This window comes from Lithobates pipiens, unplaced genomic scaffold (genome assembly GCF_037356315.1).
Source record: "Lithobates pipiens isolate NorthernLeopardFrog02 unplaced genomic scaffold, aLitPip1_a1.2 Scaffold_16, whole genome shotgun sequence".
NCBI classification, from domain to species: Eukaryota; Metazoa; Chordata; class Amphibia; order Anura; family Ranidae; genus Lithobates; species Lithobates pipiens.
Genome location: NW_027507748.1, coordinates 607,539,841 through 607,558,327, shown reverse-complemented (window position 1 = coordinate 607,558,327; position 18,487 = coordinate 607,539,841). Strand labels below are relative to the sequence as shown.

Sequence of the window (18,487 nt, the reverse complement as noted above, 5' to 3'; positions counted from 1 at the left end):
TTCCTTTATTTTTTTTGCTACTTTTAGATATACTAGTTTATTCTAAACTTTACAGATTATTGGCTTTAATTGCCATATGCAGCAGTCTGTACAAAAAATTATGCATCTTGTTTAACCTTAAAAGATATAGACATTTGTGCCAGGAATCATAATTTATATATGGTTATCAATAAAGCTAAATGATACCTAATATACAGTAGTCCTTGATTTTGGACAGTTTACATTTTTAAAGACTATGGACAATAACCAAAAATGTGCCCAAAGTTCTACTTTAATGAAATTAATAAAGAAAATAATATTCTCCAATCACATGGAGCAGAGATCAGTGTCACTAGTTGCTAGGCAGAATGGAGAAATGCTGTTTACACAGCATTTCCTCCATTCAGCCGTCCCGTGAGACGATCGCGGGTATGCCCACGGCGATCGAGTCTGCGGGTCCCGCGACTGGACTCACGGGGGTCCCGACCAGCGTGGGAGCGCGCCGCCAGCGGCGCGCTCCCGATGGCAGGGCGGCATTGAAGATTGGACGTACCTGTACGCCAATATGCCTGCCCGTGCCATTCTGTCGACGTACATCGGCGTGCGCTGGTCGGGAACCGGTTAAACTGTCTGTAACACTTGGGATGTTTGTTATTAAATAAGAATTTTGATGGCTCTTGGAGAGCAGCCATTTCTTCGGTGTAAAGGGGGAGTTGTTGTGTAGTCTGTGACAATGCTCCTCCTCCATAGCTACAGTAAACTGACAATGCTCCTCCTCCATAGCTACAGTAAACTGAGCGTTGTCACTCTAGGACAGAAGTGTGTTAGTGGCAGGATCATTAGGCTAAAATAAAGCAATAAATAAAGCAAAAGAAGGCCATTGTAGCCAATACCACTAAGGACTGGTAAGCTGAAATATATTACATGTGTTCTTGGGTTTAGGTTTCAAACTCCACGTCCTTTATCAGTCCATTTTATACACGGAAGTCATAACCAGGTTTGATTTTGGAAGATTTTGAGGTAATGTACTGAGGTAATGCAAAATAAGCCTGGAAACTGTAACAGACTAGCAACATTGCAGCACACAATACTACAGCAGAATATAACCTACCATATGCCTAAACCTTTATTACGGAAAGAAATAAGAACTGTCTGCTTTGGCTATCCTTTCTCTTCTTCACACATACGTAACAGCAAGTGAAATACAGCTTTACAGTAAAGCAATGAGGATTCCTCCTTTTTTCTCGATCAAAGATGACTATTCCATTTACAGAGTTCTTTAATCAACAAGAAAATGAACAATTAGCAGACACACCCAAGCAGAGATTCAAATGAAAGTAAATTGAATCATGGAACATTAACAGGCTGATATCCATAATAATTAACATCAATTGGAAATGATTAATTACCATATTAGGCTCCTTAACTTATTACAATATATAAAGAAAAAAAATCTTTATCCCTCTGAGTAATTGTGCACTGGGGACATAGAGTAACAGAAATTAAATAATTAACTAAACAATAAAATAATGTACGAATACTGAATTAGAAAGAATTACATTTGTGATTACAAGTAAAAGAGATGGATTTTAATAAGGAAGATAAATATTCGCCATTAGGTGGTTTAAAATATCATCAATAATTAATATAATTAATATAACTGTACTGCGTACGCAACATTTTATATGCCTTATAACAAAAGAATGTATGTAGGATTTTTAAAGCCCAACTTTGGGCTATTTTTTTGGTTTAATGTTCCTCTGCAGTAGACCTGTCCCTCCTTATCAATCACCTTTTGCCACAAGATGTCCTCAGTATTCTTGGTTGAATGACATCTAGTGTCTTTTAACCCTGAAGACTGAGGAAATATTGTGAGTGTCAGTCATCATAAGCCCAAGGCACTGCATTCACTTTGTAATGTTGCAATGAACGATACTGATGTCAGCACATCAGTGCTGCTCTCTGCTTTACTGAGAACCAATCAGGGCTGGACTGGGACAAAAATTTGGCCCTGGACTTCATCCAGACCGGCCCACTCCAATTTTGCAAACACGCACAAAAACAGTATGCTGCGCACTTGCACGAGAGTGACGTCATCACGGCCCGGCTAGACACATAGCAGGAGTATGCAAACTCAGAAGCCGGCAGCACACTGCTGGTGATCTTTTATTTTCCAGCCCCCCCCCCCTCTACCCCCTGGTGTCCCCCTGTCACCTGCCCGAAGTCTGGCTCTGCATTATATATTTTAAAATAAACAACTAATGCACACACCTATTTTTGATCAACCGCAGTAATGAGAAGCTGCCAACATCAAACAGGTTTAGGCCCCTTTCACACGGGACGGATCAGTAATGATCCGCCCCGTGATGATCCGCTCGCTCAGCGGGGATCGCTCCGTTGTCCCCGCTAAGCCGGCTGCGGACAGGGCGGGGACCACCCTGTCAGCTCTCCGCTCTCCTCTAAGGGGATCGGATGCGTACGGACCGTCTGTCCGTGTTCATCCGATCCGCTCTGCAGACGGATAGAAAAATAGGATTTTCCTCCGTCTGCAGAATCGGACTGTTGCGGAGGCAGAGGAAATCGGGTGTCTGCTGATGTTCATGTGTGAAAGGGGCCTAACACAAACCCACAGATTAATTGAATATATAGCAAAGGATGTGATGCTAACCAAAATAACATAAAAAAAAAATCCATTTGGTGCAAATAATGATTCAAATAATACAAAAAATCCAACATAGCTAAAAGTACATCAAACATGTCAATTAATATTGAAATGTGCATAAAAAAAATTTTCAGCAAAAAATTCATATATAAACCATGCTTATAATTAAAACCATTTTATCCAAACTATGTCCTTGGTATTAAAGTGCAAAAAGAGTGCAAAAAAAAGGGGGGTTTTTAATAAGCATTTTTTATATATGATTATTTTGCTGAAAATATTTTTATGCACATTTTAATATTAATTGACAGTTTTGGTGAACTTTTAGCTATGTTGGATTTTGCATATTATTTTAACCATTATTTTCACCAAATGGATTTTTTATGTTATTTTATTTAGCACCACATCATATATATATATATATATATATATATATATATATATATAGAATATGGCTATATATATATATATATATATATATATATATATATATATCATACACACAGCCATATTCTATATACAGCTATATATATATATATATATATATATATATATATATATATATATATATATTTATATATATATATATATATATATATATATATATATATATATATATATATATATATATATATATATATATAGCCATGTGCTATATACAGTATTCAATGGGCCGGCCGGTTACCTGGATGGGTTCCTGCAGCACCGCCATCCTCCAGGCTCCCTCGTCTGCTCCGGGGACTTCTCTGCCTGTCGGCTGCTCTCACGGCGGCCCCCGGCTCATTTAAACTCACAGCGTCCGTTACTGCGGGGGCCGCCGGAGATAGCCGAGTTTTGTTCGCTGAAGCGCTGTCGGAGAGGAGCAGGGCGGGGGAAGCCGAGCGGTGGCGGAAAAGGACAACTGTGGGCCGGAGGTGGCCGAAGATGTGTGCAATACTAGTGTTATGAGAGCGCCGAGTGGGGGCGGAAAGAGCCGAAGTGCGCCGCGCTGCGCTCGGAAGTACAGCGGTGCTCAAATGAATGGCTGTGCGAGTAGCGCAGCCATTCATTTGGCTAGGCTGTCACTGAAACCGGCCCACTGAGCCATCGGCCCACCGGGAATCTCCCGGTAGTCCCGATGGCCAGTACATGCCTGGAACCAATCCAGATAAGAGATGCAAAAGGACCCTGCTGCATCACATGACTGACTTGACCTTCAGTCAGGAAGAGGGAACGCTGGGGTGCAAATTTCCACAGCTCAGACTTAGAGTTCTAAAGTCAACTTGTACTTCCCCACACTGGACAAAATAACAGGTTCACATTACTGAGCCAATGTGTTGCTATGGATATTTTTGGGTGATTTTATATCATATTTATATGTAAAGAGTTACATTTTAAAACCATGTGCTGTTTTAGAAGCTAAGCCTCCCCTACTGATATGCAAATTAACCAGTTGGACTGTTTCTGAGCAAAGAAGAAGAGTGCATCTTGATTCCATCTCCAAGTTGAGTAGCTGTTTAGTATACTTATTGCATACATATTGTTCATGCTTATTTGCAGGGAAGATAGTCAGCTTGTGCCTGTTGTAGGCATATTTTGTTATACTTCGCATGCTATGAAGTGTGTTTTCTCCAGTTGTATGTGCAGCTGTAATTAATACATTACAGAAGTCTAAGCTTCCTTGACTTTTACTGCAAAACAACCTTAAAGAGGACCTGCAGTCTGCTCACATAATTTGTAATAAAAACATTCTGAACCTTCCATTTAGCCACTTTGCATATTATTTTATATATAATGTGATTCTGTACTTGCCAAATATGCTTCAGAAATCTCCTTCCACTAAGTCCGGCTGCATCCATTTTAACTGTGGGCAGCTGAAGTTGCTGCCTGTTCACTTTCTGGATTTGCACAGACACACAGAGGCACAACTTCAGCCCTGCAGCTCTTATTGGCCCTCTTATGACTCATCCTCCCTCCCTTCCTGGCAAAATCTCATGAGAGTGAGAGAGGTCTGTGCATGATGTCATAATCCTAGGCTTTTTTACCAGACAAGAAAGAGGAAGTGGGCTGTATAAGGTATTTACTGGCACAAAAAAAAATGTACTATCCAAAGTTAAAACAACAAATGGCAGAAGATTTAATAGATGGAAGGTTGAAAAAATGACTGAAGGTTTGCTTTAAAGACGCAAGCAAAACAGCTATAAAAAAACATACAGGAAGACAGGGGCTCATGCTGACCCCCAGAATTCACATAATCTTAAAATATAACTTTTGGGTGGACTGTCACTTTAAATCAGGTGTCACTAAATGGCAGACCAAGGTCCAGACATAGACTGTGAAAGCCCTATCTGGACTGCGGCCACACCACTTAGCAGCCTAGGTGGGTTCCTCTTCTGTGTGTTCTCACTTACATGCTGCTGCCGCTTCTGCTGTTAAACTCGCAGCAGGGCAGAAGCATGGCAGGTCTGCACCGAGGGTGGAAGGTGCCCAACTCTTCTTGTTAACAAGCGAGTGATGGGTTGCTAGGATGTCCCAGCAGCCCATCACTCGCTTGTTAATTAAAAAATTGCCCATTTCCCAACCTCAGTGCAGACCTGCCATTGTGTCCTGCCCTATGCCATGCTATAAGTTTAACAGCAGCAGACAGGTGAGATAGCACTACACACTACTGTGCCTCCCATCTTCTGCTCTGTTGTTGTAAGGTTGGACTGTGAAGGGGGGAGAGCTGTAACTGCAATGGGGACTGTGGTTTCATGGGGGACCGTGATTGCAACGGGGGATTGTGTTTGGGGGGGGGGGGCTGTGATGTGAGAGCAGGTTTGTCGTTGCAAAGGAGACTGTGATGCAAATAATGTAAGAGGAGAGAGCTGTGATTTTATGGGGGAGGGGGGACTATGATGTGGGGGGGGCAGTGATGTGAGGAGGCGGGAGCCGTGATTGGGAGGGGGACTGGGATATAAAGGGGGGCTGTGATGTGATGGGGATCTGTGATTGCAAGGGGGGTTTGATGTGAGGAGGGATTGTGTGCTTGCAAAAGGGGCTGTGTTGCAAAGGTAAAAGTGATGTTACGGAGGGATCCTCTGCAGGAATACAATTTTTACTGACCAGATCACTGTGAATTTTAATGAAGTACCCCTGCTTTAAATTATAAAAATATAAATGCGTGAGACATCATTTTAATTATGAATGAAGGCTGTTGAACTGACCAGATACAAATATTGCAATAAAAAGGTTATGAATGATACTTACTGGTGAGAACCACATGACTTTGAGAATCCAAATGGTTAGAGCAAAATTCACAACTAAGATGATGAGGAGAAGTAAGACAAACAGGTAGAGGCAGCGCTTTCTCCAGCCATAGATTCCAATATTATAGACATACTGCTTCTCTGGATGATCTATGTCTGATTCTTGGGTTGTTGTGGTATACTGTTCCCGGACCATCTGCTGTGCAATAAAAAAAAAAAATAATATTTATATTGCTTTCTCATTAGTTGGAAATTTTCAGTTACTCATAAATGTCTTGTTTAATGAATCTTTATCGACATGTAACATTTTTTTTTATTGTAGCATTCTGGTCCTTTGTAAAAATCCTTTTCAAATTTTTCATACCGTGTCTAAGTTGCAAACTGTGATTTGGTCTACACTCTACAGGGACAGTCTTGAGTTTGAAGATCCCTTCAAAATTTCTCAATCCTTTCAGGATAAAGATGTTAAAATAGCATTATATATGGCTTTATATTGTATATCCCATGTATAATGCTGTTTTAAAGTGTATGTAAACCCTAATGAACCTTTCCTATTTGGTCCCTTTTGGTCTATCAAATGTACCATTAAAAACATTTAAATAAAACATTTCGATATATCTGTAAAAGTTCGGCCCAAACTGTGCCTGTTCACCCCTTTTGGCGAACACCCGAATTTGCGGGGTGCTCAGCGGGATGTTTACCCACCGAGCACCCCACAATGCATTGCGAGCTGCACAGTGCATTCTAGGGCCCTAATTGGATGAAGCCATGCACCTAACCAGTTTTTCCAATTAGGGCACAGAGCGCTGTCAGTGCCCCGATTGAGCAAATTGATGATGACTTTGTCCAATCATGGCTCAGTACTCATAGTCCAACCCCACACTATAAAAGGTTCCTTTCTATAGGAACCTTTTGCAGTGTTGGAGTGAAGATAGATAGAGCAGGGCTCAGTTTGTTACTGGCAAGTTAGTGTGTTCACTTATTGTGACTCTGAGTGTAGAGTGTTAGTGTAGTGTTAGTATATTGTGAGTATAGTAGGGGTGCTGAAATTAATTGTTGCATCGATGCATTGGGATTCGGGTGTCCCCGATTCAGCATCAATGCATACGGACCGGAAAATCGATTGTGGGTGATTTCATAAAAACTTGCCCCGCCCCTCCCAGGAAAGCACTTCGAGCATAGTTTTAAAATGACTTTTTTTTAAATAAATGGCGACTTACAGTGAATGATGTGCCCCACTGTATATGCTTTTAAAAAAAATGTGTCACTTGATTCCCAAAATTCACAGTAAATACATCCCGATCATGTGCTGTGCCGAGCCCGGCCCACCCTTGCCTCCCTCCTCTTTCCTTTCACGTCTCTCGAGTCCTGACATCATTGAATTCTCTCTTCTCATTGATGTCCTGAATTCTTAGCCCCTCCCGCCTTTCTTCTGATATGATAAATATAGTCAACGGGCGGGGCTGAGAATTTGAGAAGTCGGGAGATGAGAGAGGAGAGAGGCGGGAGGAGAGAGGCGGGCCGGTGTTGTGCCGAGAATGGTTTCCACGTCGAAATATGTTCCCCCTGGCTCTCGGCTCAGACCGGAACTCCGCCTGTCCAGCCCTCTGCACTGCAGCTCCACCTCCTCCTCTACCCCGAATGCAAATCACATTTCCACCGTCCCCTGTACAATATTATTAGTCTATTCTATACACACACACGTGTATATATATATATATATATATATATATATATATAAAATGTGTATATGTATGTGTATTACTCCATCCACACATTATATATATATATATATATATATATATATATATATATATATATATATATATATATATATATATATATATATATATATATAATGTATGTATTAGTCCATCCACACATATATATGGTACATTATTATTACTCCTTCCATATAGTCACGATCTGAGCCGAGAGCCAGGGGGGGCAGATTTCGACGGGGAAACCATTCTCGGCACAACTACGGGCACGGCCTATGATCAGGATGTATTTACGGTAAAATGCGGTATAGTGACACATTTTTAAAAAAAGTACATACTTTTTTTAATAAATACAGTGGGGCACACCATGCAATGTAACAGTAAGTAGAGTACAAATGGGTTTATACTCTACTTACACCTCACGCTGGCTGCATTTGACGGGCACAGGTGGCTGCATTTGACGGGCACAGTTGGCTGCGTTTGACGGGCACAAGTGGCTGCGTTTGATGGGGGAGGTTTAGTATTTTTCAGTTTGTTTAAAAAGACAGTAGGCGGCCCAAGCGGAAGTGGGAGCTTGTCGGTAATCTTGATGCATCGCGGAATCGAATCAAATCAAATTGTTGACCAGATAATCGTAATCAAATCGAATTGTGAGCCCAGTTAAGATGCGCACCCCTAGAGTATAGTGTCAATACAGTGTAGTGTCAGTGTAGTGTATTAAGCCCCATACACACTGTCAGATTTTCTGATGAGTTTTTCCTTCAGATTTACCAAAACATATAATATGAGGTCAAACCTTAGGAGTTTCAATTTGTATGCAATCAGGCAGGCCCTTGCACTACATGGTTTTGGTAAATCGGAAGGAAAAAAATCAGCAGAAAATCTGACAGTGTGTATGGGGTATTAGTGTAGTGCAGTGTTTAATAAAGCATTACATAACATTTAGTGCTGTATACAGTGGTGTATACCCCCTTAATGTTTTGTGTTTCTGGGCATTTTAGTTTTTTTTGTCCCCTGCCTGCCCCCTTTTTTTAAATTGTCAGTCGCAGTTTTTCTGATTGCGACACTGGTGTTCCCCCTTTTAATTTTTTTTATAGATTTTACATTTCTGTCAGTGTCACTCCTCAATTTAAAGCACACCAAACACCACTTTTCATTCAATAAAGTTCATCCAGTTACACATTTCCTAGCAGTGGCAGTGCATCCATTAAGGCCGCCCCCTCTGTCACTCCACCCCCCCCCCCCCATATGTAAAATGGATAGATTTAGGCATAGCATGAATCTATCCATGACCGCTGCAGCCACCCCCTATTCAGTTGTCTGGCCCCTTTTTGAATGCCTGGCGCCTGAATTACAGTGGCAGAGGTGTTTTTTTGAAGCACCAGATTACAGACATATTAACCACTTAATAACCGCCCTATAGCCGAATGACGGCTTTAGGGCGGTTTCTTAACTGTGGGAGGCCGTCATATGACGTCCTCCCAGAATTCCGCTCTCGCGCGCACAGGACCCGGCGCATCACGGATCACGGGACCCGGCGCATCACGCATCACGGTAAACGGCCGCTCGTCGCGGCCGTTTACCACGTGATCGCTCCGTCAAATGACGGAGTGATCACTTGTTCCTCCCTCCCCCTCTCTGTACCGATCGGAACAGCGGAGGGGGAGGAGATCGGTGTCAGCAGCGATGTGGGCTGCATCTGCAGTGCCCACATCGCTGCTCACCGAAAATTAACCCCTCAATTCCCTGCAAAAACTCTGCAATACCCTGCCATTACTCTGCATTACTCTGCAATACCCTGCATTACTCTGCATTACTCTGCATTACCCTGCATTACTCTGCATTACCCTGCATTACTCTGCAATACTCTGCAATAGTCTGCATTACACTGCAATACTCTGCAATACCCTGCCATTACTCTGCAATACCCTGCAACACTCTGCAATGCTCTGCAACACTCTGCAATGCTCTGCAACACTCTGCAATACCCTGCAACACTCTGCAATGCTCTGCAACACTCTGCAACGCTCTGCAACACCCACCAATACCCTGCAACACTCTGCAATGCTCTGCAACACCCGCCAATACCGTGCAACACTCTGCAATGCTCTGCAACACCCTCCAATATCCTGCAATGCTCTGCAACGCTCTGCAACACCGGCCAATACCCTGCAACACTCTGCAATGCTCTGCAACACTCTGCAATGCTCTGCAACACCCACCAATACCCTGCAACACTCTGCAATGCTCTGCAACACTCTGCAATGCTCTGCAACACCCACCAATACCCTGCAACACTCTGCAATGCTCTGCAACACCCGCCAATACCGTGCAACACTCTGCAATGCTCTGCAACACCCTCCAATATCCTGCAATGCTCTGCAACGCTCTGCAACACCCGCCAATACCCTGCAACACTCTGCAATGCTCTGCAACACTCTGCAATGCTCTGCAACACCCACCAATACCCTGCAACACTCTGCAATGCTCTGCAACACCCGCCAATACCGTGCAACACTCTGCAATGCTCTCCAACACCCTCCAATATCCTGCAATGCTCTGCAACGCCATACTCTGAGATACCCAGCCATACTCTGATATACCCAGCCATACCCAGCCATAGTCGGTGATACCCTGCAATACCCAGCCATAGACACCCCCCCCCCCCCTCCCGCCGCCCTCCGGTGCTTCTACCGACTCGCCAATACTATCAAATCCAGAATTTTTTTTTTTTTTTCAGGCTTCCCAGCCTAGAGGTGAGAGGTGGGGTCTTATTGACCCCACATCTCACTGTAAAGAGGACCTGTCATGCCATATTCCTATTACAAGGGATGTTTACATTCCTTGTAATAGGAATAAAAGTGATCAAAAAATTTATTTTTGGGGAAAAAAATGTCAAACTAAAATAAATAAAGTAAAATGAACAATAAATTTTTTTTTTTTTTTTTTAAAGCGCCCCTGTCCCCATGTGCTCGCATGCAGAAGCGAACGCATACGTAAGTCCCGCCCACATATGAAAACGGTGTTCAAACCACACATGTGAGGTATCGCTGCGTACGTTGGAGCGAGAGCAATAATTCTAGCCCTAGACCTCCTCTGTAACTCAAAACATATAACCAGTAAAAAAAAAATTAAATCGTCGCCTATGGGGATTTTTAAGTATCGACGTTTGGCGCCATTCCACGAGCCTGTGCAATTTTGAAGAGTGACATGTTAGGTATCTATTTACTCGGTGTAACTTCATCTTTCACATTATGCAAAAATTGGGCTAACTTTACTGTGTTTTTTTTTTTTTTTAAGCACAAAACAGTTTTTTTTCCAAAAAAAAGCATTCGAAAAATTGCTGCGCAAATACCGTGCGAGATAAAAAGTTGCAACGACCACCATTGTATTCTCCAGGGTGTTTGCTAAAAAAACATATATAATGTTTTGGGATTCGATGTAATTTTCTAGCAAATAAATGATGATTTTTACATGTAGGAGAGAAATGTCAGAATTGTCCTGGGTGCTCCAGAACGCCTGATGGCGCTCCATGCATGTTGGGCCTCTGTATGTGGCCGCACTGTGTAAAAGTCTCACACATGTGGTATCGCCGTACACGGGAGTAATAGCAGAATGTGTTTTGGGGTGTAATTTGTGGTATGCATATGCTGTGTGAGAAATAAACTGATAATATGACAATTTTGTGAAAAAAAAAAAAAAAGTAAAAAAAATCTTGATTTTGCAAAGAATTGTGGGAAAAAATGCCTCTTACTAAATACCTTGGAATGTCTTCTTTCCAAAAAGGGGTCATTTGGGGGGTATTTGTACTTTTCTGGCATGTTAGGGTCTCAAGAATTGAAATAGGCCGTCAGTACTTCAGGTGTGATCAATTTTCAGATATTGGCACCATAGTTTGTGGACTCTATAACTTTCACAAAGACCAAATAATATCCACCAATTTGTACTTATTTTTACCAAAGATATGTAGTGGTATAAATTTTGGCCAAAATTTATGAAGAAAAAATTACTAATCTGCTAAATTTTATAACAGAAATGAAGAAAAATTCATTTTTTTACAGAATTTTCAGTATTTTTTCTTTTATAGCACAAAAAATAAAAAAACCCAGCGGTGATTAAATACCACCAAAAGAAAGCTCCATTTGTGTGAAAAAAAGGACAAAAATTTCATATAGGTCCAGTGTTGCATGACTGAGTAATTGTCATTCAAAATGTGAGAGCACCGAAAGCTGAAAATTGGTCTGGTTATTAAGGGTGTTTAAGTGCCCAGTGGTCAAGTGGTTAATGAAAAGGGCTACCTGAATAAATCTGCTGTAAAGGTGTACCACATCCCCAAAAAAGATAAGAATGGAGAAATCCCCTAGCACTGGGACTTTATAGGTACTGTCAACAATATTAGAAAAATACAAAAATATTTTATTAAATACAGAGAAAAAGATACATAATTACAATAACAAAGAAAAGAACCACATTAATAGTCAAGGATGCATAGTAAATATACAGACAATAGCAGATTGGTATATTGGAATAACCCAAACCCAACAACGTTTCAGAGATGAGTTGTATTCTCCTTCATCAGGGTTTTTTTTCAGGTAATACCATGTCTGAAAAGATTTGAATATAGAGCAATCAGCCAATAAATCATAGCTTAGACTGTTGTAATACCATGAGATAGTACAGAACATATACTTACATCCTAATCACTGAGTGAGTACATGTTAAGCATCCAAAACAAATTTAAAAAAATATATAAATGCGGAAGAGACATCATGAGGCAGGGCCCAACACAGATACCATCCATCCGCCTGTAAGTGATATCATTATTTGATCAAGATGAGGTGGCAATCTCAAAATACGGCATGGACTTTTTTTTTTTTTATACATATATATAATATTTTTGGGTTATTTTTGATCTTACAATTACATATGTTTTTTTTATGTCTGCCTTCCCTTTCAGACTCTCCATTTCTTTTGGGCCCCAGTATACATGACCTGACCCCTATTGTTCTGGGATTCCAGACTCTGGTGTGGCTGGTAGGAAAGGTGATACAGTGGGGGACTTGTCCATCATCCCCCCCAATTCTTTTCCCTTTTGTCCAATATCTACATATCCTCTACAAATATATGGTCGGACAGGATCTGTGTTGGGCCCTGCGTCATGATGTCTCTTCCGCATTTATATATTTTTTAAAAATTTATTTTGGATTTTTAAAATGATTAGGATGTAAGTATATGTTTTGTACTATCTCATGGTATTACAACAGTCTAAGCTATGATTTATTGGCTGATTGTTCCATATTCAATTTACCTGAAAAAAAACCCTGATGAAGGAGAATACAACTCATCTCTGAAACGTTGTTGGGTTTGGGTTATTCCAATATACCAACCCACTATTGTCTGTATATTTACTATGCATCCTTAACTATTTATGTGGTTCTTTTCTTTGTTATTGTAATTATGTATCTTTTTCTCTGTATTTAATAAAATATGTTTTATATTTTTCTAATATTGTTGACATGGTAGTACCTATAAAGTTCCAGTGCTAGGGGTTTTCTCCATTCTTAGATTACAGACATAGTTCACTCTAACGATCACGGCGATATCTCACATGTGTGATTTGAACATCATTTACATATGCGGGCACGACTTACACATGCGGTTTCTTTACTGTGCAAGCTTGCGGTGACGGGCGCTTTTAAAAAAAAAAATTCTTATTTTTTCTTTACATTTTCACTTAAAAAAAAAAATTCTGATCCCTTTTATTGCTCTCAGAAGGAATGTAAACATCTCTTGTAACAGTAATAGGTGGTGACAGGTACTCTTTATGGAAGGATCGGGGGTCTAAAAGACCCCAAATCCCTCCTTTTGCACTTCAAAGTATTCAGATCACCAAATACAGTGACTCTGAATACTGTCATTTATTAAAATCTGTGCCATTGGCACACTAATGTAATTAGTTGTTGATATGGCATTTATTGGTAGGGATTTCCTGAGATTTGAAAGTTATTTTAACCACTTCAGCTCCGGACCAATAAACACCTTAAGGACCAGAGGTCTTTTTGCAATTTTGCACTGCGCTGCTTTAACTGGTAATTGCGCGGTCATGCAATATTGCACCCAAACGAAATTTGCGTCCTATTCTTCCCACAAATAGAGCTTTCTTTTGATGGTATTTGATTGCCTCTGCGATTTTTTTTTTTGCGATATAAATGGAAAAAGAGCGAAAATTTTGAAAAAAAAAGATATTTTCTTCTTTTTTTATAAGAAAAATCGAATAAACTAAATTTTAGTCATACATTGAGGGCAAAATTTATTCAGCCACATGTCTTTAGTAAAAAAAATGTCAATAAGCGTATATTTTTTGGTTTGCGCAAAAGTTATAGCGTCTACAAACTAGAGTACATTTTCTGGAATTTACACAGCATTTAATTTATGACTGCCGATCTCATTTCTTGAGGTGCTAAAATGGCAGGGCAGTACAAATCCCCCCCAAATGACCCCATTTTGGAAAGTAGACACCCCAAGGAAATTGCTGATGGGTATGTTGAGCCCATTGAATATTTATTTTTTTTGTCCTAAAGGATTGAATAATGACAAAAAAAAAAAAATTGTTTTACAAAAAGTTGTCACTAAATGATATATTGCTCACACATGCCATGGTTATATGTGGAATTGCACCCCAAAATATATTCCGCTACTTCTCCCGAGTATGGGGATACCACATGTGTGGGACTTTTTGGGAGTCTAGTCGCGCACGGCACCCCGAAAACCAATCACCACCTTCAGGATTTCTAAGGGTGCAAATTTTTGATTTAACTCCTCACTACCTATCACAGTTTCGAAGGCCATAAAATGCCAAAATAGCACAAAACCCCCCAAAATGACCCCATTTTGGAAAGTAGACACCCCAAGCTATTTACTGAGAGGCATGTTGAGTCCATGGAATATTTTATATTTTGCCACAAGTTGCGGGAATATTACAAACTTTTTTTTTTTGCACAAAGTTGTCACTAAATGATATATTGCTCACACATGCTATGGGCATATGTGAAATGACACCCCAAAATACATTCTGCTGCTTCTCCTGAGTACGGGGATACCACATGTGTGGGACTTTTTGGGAGTCTAGTCGCGCACGGCACCCCGAAAACCAATCACCACCTTCAGGATTTCTAAGGGTGCAAATTTTTGATTTAACTCCTCACTACCTATCACAGTTTCGAAGGCCATAAAATGCCAAAATAGCACAAAACCCCCCCAAATGACCCCATTTTGGAAAGTAGACACCCCAAGCTATTTACTGAGAGGCATGTTGAGTCCATGGAATATTTTATATTTTGCCAAAAGTTGCGGGAATATTACAAACTTTTTTTTTTTTTGCACAAAGTTGTCACTAAATGATATATTGCTCACACATGCTATGGGCAGAAGTCAAATTACACCCCAAAATAAATTCTGCTGCTTCTCCCGAGTACGGGGATACCACATGTGGGGGACTTTTTGGGAGCCTAGCCACATACGGAACCCCGAAAACCAAGCACTGCCTTCCGGATTTAAATATAAAATGCTACCAAAAAACCTGTTAGCGATGGCAGGGATCAGGCCTGACTCTGCGATCGCTGCAGTTATGTGTTTAGTGTTTTGTAAGTGACAGTGATCGATCGATACTGCACTTGGGTGGGCTGGGCAGAGGGGCAAAACGCAGGTGCTAGCAGGTATCTGGGCTGATCCCACTAACAATGCGTTTTTTTGGAACCCTAAACTGCTGGGGACGCTAGTATAGATCTGATCAGATCAGATATTGATCTGTTCAGATTCTATAGCACTACGGGAGGTGTATGCTTTGCGTGTGGGTGTTAGCGGTACTGGCACTAACCTAGCGCTGCCTGGGGCGACGCAGACCCTGACCCTAAAACCTAATTGATATCACCCGCCGGGTGATCAGGGGGTTAAACCTTTATTGGGTAATAAATGGTGGGTGCCCTGATGCTATAAAAAACAAACTAACCAGAGTCACCCGTAACACTTATACGGTGATCAGTGGTGAAAGGGTTAACTAGGGGCAATCAGGGGGTTCAAATTTTTATTAGGTAGTATATGGGGGTCCCTGGCGCTATATAAAAACCTGACGGGGAACCTAAATAACTAACTGGCTAACCAGCGTCACCAGTGACACTTATACTGTGATCGCTGGTGAAAGGGGGTGAAAGGGTTAACTAGCAGCAATCAGGGGGTTAAAACCATTATTGGGTAGTATATCGGGGTACCTAGCGCTATAAAAACCTGGCGGTGAACCTAAAAAAATAACTAGCTACCTAGCGACACATGCAGCGATCAGAAAAATGATCGCTTAGTGACACTGGCAAAAGGGGGTGAAAGGGTTAACTAGCGGCAATCAGGGGGTTAAAACCATTATTGGGTAGTATATCGGGGTACCTAGCGCTATAAAAACCTGGCGGTGAACCTAAAAAAATAACTAGCTACCTAGCGACACATGCAGCGATCAGAAAAATGATCGCTTAGTGACACTGGCAAAAGGGGGTGAAAGGGTTAACTAGCGGCAATCAGGGGGTTAAAACCATTATTGGGTAGTATATCGGGGTACCTAGCGCTATAAAAACCTGGCGGTGAACCTAAAAAAATAACTAGTTACCTAGCGACACATGCAGCGATCAGAAAAATGATCGCTTAGTGACACTGGCAAAAGGGGGTGAAAGGGTTAACTAGCGGCAATCAGGGGGTTAAAACCATTATTGGGTAGTATATCGGGGTACCTAGCGCTATAAAAACCTGGCGGTGAACCTAAAAAAATAACTAGTTACCTAGCGACACATGCAGCGATCAGAAAAATGATCGCTTAGTGACACTGGCAAAAGGGGGTGAAAGGGTTAACTAGCGGCAATCAGGGGGTTAAAACCATTATTGGGTAGTATATCGGGGTACCTAGCGCTATAAAAACCTGGCGGTGAACCTAAAAAAATAACTAGCTACCTAGCGACTGTAGCGACACTAATGCAGCGATCAGAAAAACGATCGCTTAGTGACACTGGCAAAAGGGGGTGAAAGGGTTAACTAGCGGCAATCAGGGGGTTAAAACCATTATTGGGTAGTATATCGGGGTACCTAGCGATATAAAAACCTGGCGGTGAACCTAAAAAAATAACTAGCTACCTAGCGACACATGCAGCGATCAGAAAAATGATCGCTTAGTGACACTGGCAAAAGGGGGTGAAAGGGTTAACTCTAGGGGCAATCAGGGGTTAAATCTTTATTGGGGGGTGATAGGGGGCTACCCTGGACCTAACACTAACTGTCCTGACAGTTTTTACTGTCACAACTGACACTGAATGCATTGATCAGTAAAGAAATGATCAATGCAATCAGTGACACTGTGACTGGGGGGGGAGGGGGATCGGGGGGCGATCGGGGGGGGGATCGGGGGGGGGTTAGTGTGCCTGTGTGTACCTACATGTCAGTGTAGTGTTGGTGCACACTTACTATTAGTCTTCTCCTCGTAGTCCGGTCAAAAAGACCACCCCGAGGAGAATGACATCACTTCCTCCTTCCTGTGTAAACAATACACAGTGGGAGGAAGCTTCTCATTGGCCAGGAGCGATCCAGAGGGGGTGGCCGAAAACCAACGGCCATCCCCTCATCACGGAGCGCTCCTGGACCGAACCGGACCGTCGTATCCAGCGGGAGGGGGTCCGATCGGACCCCCCACCCGCTGGAAGGCAGGCACGTACATCTACGTGATTGTGCCTGCCTGTGCCATTGTGTTGACGTACATTGGCAATACGGCGGTCCTGAAGTGGTTAAAGTAGAACGATAGAAAAAAAAAATTTCATTTTTTTTTTAGATGGAAGGTTATAACTACTGTCTGATTTTTTTTTCGCCATTTGTGCCTCATTGTCGAGATATCCCATCACTTCCTGCCCCAAAGCCAAACAGGAAGTGAGAGGAAGTCTCTGCAAATTAAGGGAATTCCTTGGGGACCCTCAGGTCAACAAAACTAGTATTCCCATTGGAAGATTTCCCCTCTGTTACTTTTCTTGGGACAACCCACAATTTGGAATTTTCTTTTACTTTCATGTTACATGATAATGCTAAACAGGCTGGCCTATTTTTTTTTTTTACTTTTTTCTTTCACTTATTGTTTTTTGATGATAAGCTGAAAAATAGGATTTTTTGGTATTTACCGTAAAATGCATTTCTCTGAGGTTCATTGACAGACACAGCACCTTAATCTTGACCTTAGGGTCATATCGCCACCTTTAGGAGAGGACTAGAGAGAAAACAACAAAAAACAAGCCCAGTACCACCCAGGGGGTGATCCTACTGGCTATAACCCCTCATTCTGCTCCCAGCAACTCAGTTTGTCAAAAAGCAGTACAAACATAAATAGAAGGGGTGGGTGCTGTGTCCGTCAATGAACCTCAGAGAAAAGGATTTTACGGTAAGTACAAAAATCCTATTTTCTCTGAGGTTCATTGACAGACAGAGCACCATAATCTTGACCTTAGGGATATCCCCGAGCAGTGCCAAAAAATGGGGGGTGGGAACACAAAGAAAATAAACTCTACCCACAACAAAACAAACTCCCCATCAGAGGAGTCGCAACCTGAGATGGACGCCTGCAAAACCTTGCCGCCGAAGCATGCATCCGAAGATGCGCCCATATCGACCTTTTACAATTTGGTGAAAGTGTGTACGGATGACCAGGTAGCCACCTTACACACCTGTGAAATGGACGCTTGATGCCGGAAAGCCCAGGAAACATCAATTGCCCTGGTAGAATGCGCCGTGATGGGAAAGGGAAGCGCCACCCCCTTATGGCATAAGCCTGAACAGCAATCTGTCTGATCCACGAGAAATGGTGGCCAATGAGACCGCCAGGCCCT

General features: G+C 41.8%; 1 protein-coding gene across 5 annotated transcripts in view; it reads right to left on the bottom strand.

Moving 5' to 3' along the window:
• The window catches only part of SGCG (sarcoglycan gamma), a 606,007-nt gene that overhangs the window by 281,416 nt on the left and 306,104 nt on the right, over window positions 1-18,487 (bottom strand). For 3 of the 5 annotated variants that reach the window (XM_077484022.1, XM_077484024.1, XM_077484026.1), the window contains exon 2: window positions 5,867-6,064. In XM_077484022.1, the coding sequence (XP_077340148.1) occupies window positions 5,867-6,064 (198 nt within the window). The remainder of the gene's footprint in view (window positions 1-5,866; window positions 6,065-18,487) is intronic. The other 2 variants (XM_077484023.1, XM_077484025.1) reach the window with 1 other exon arrangement.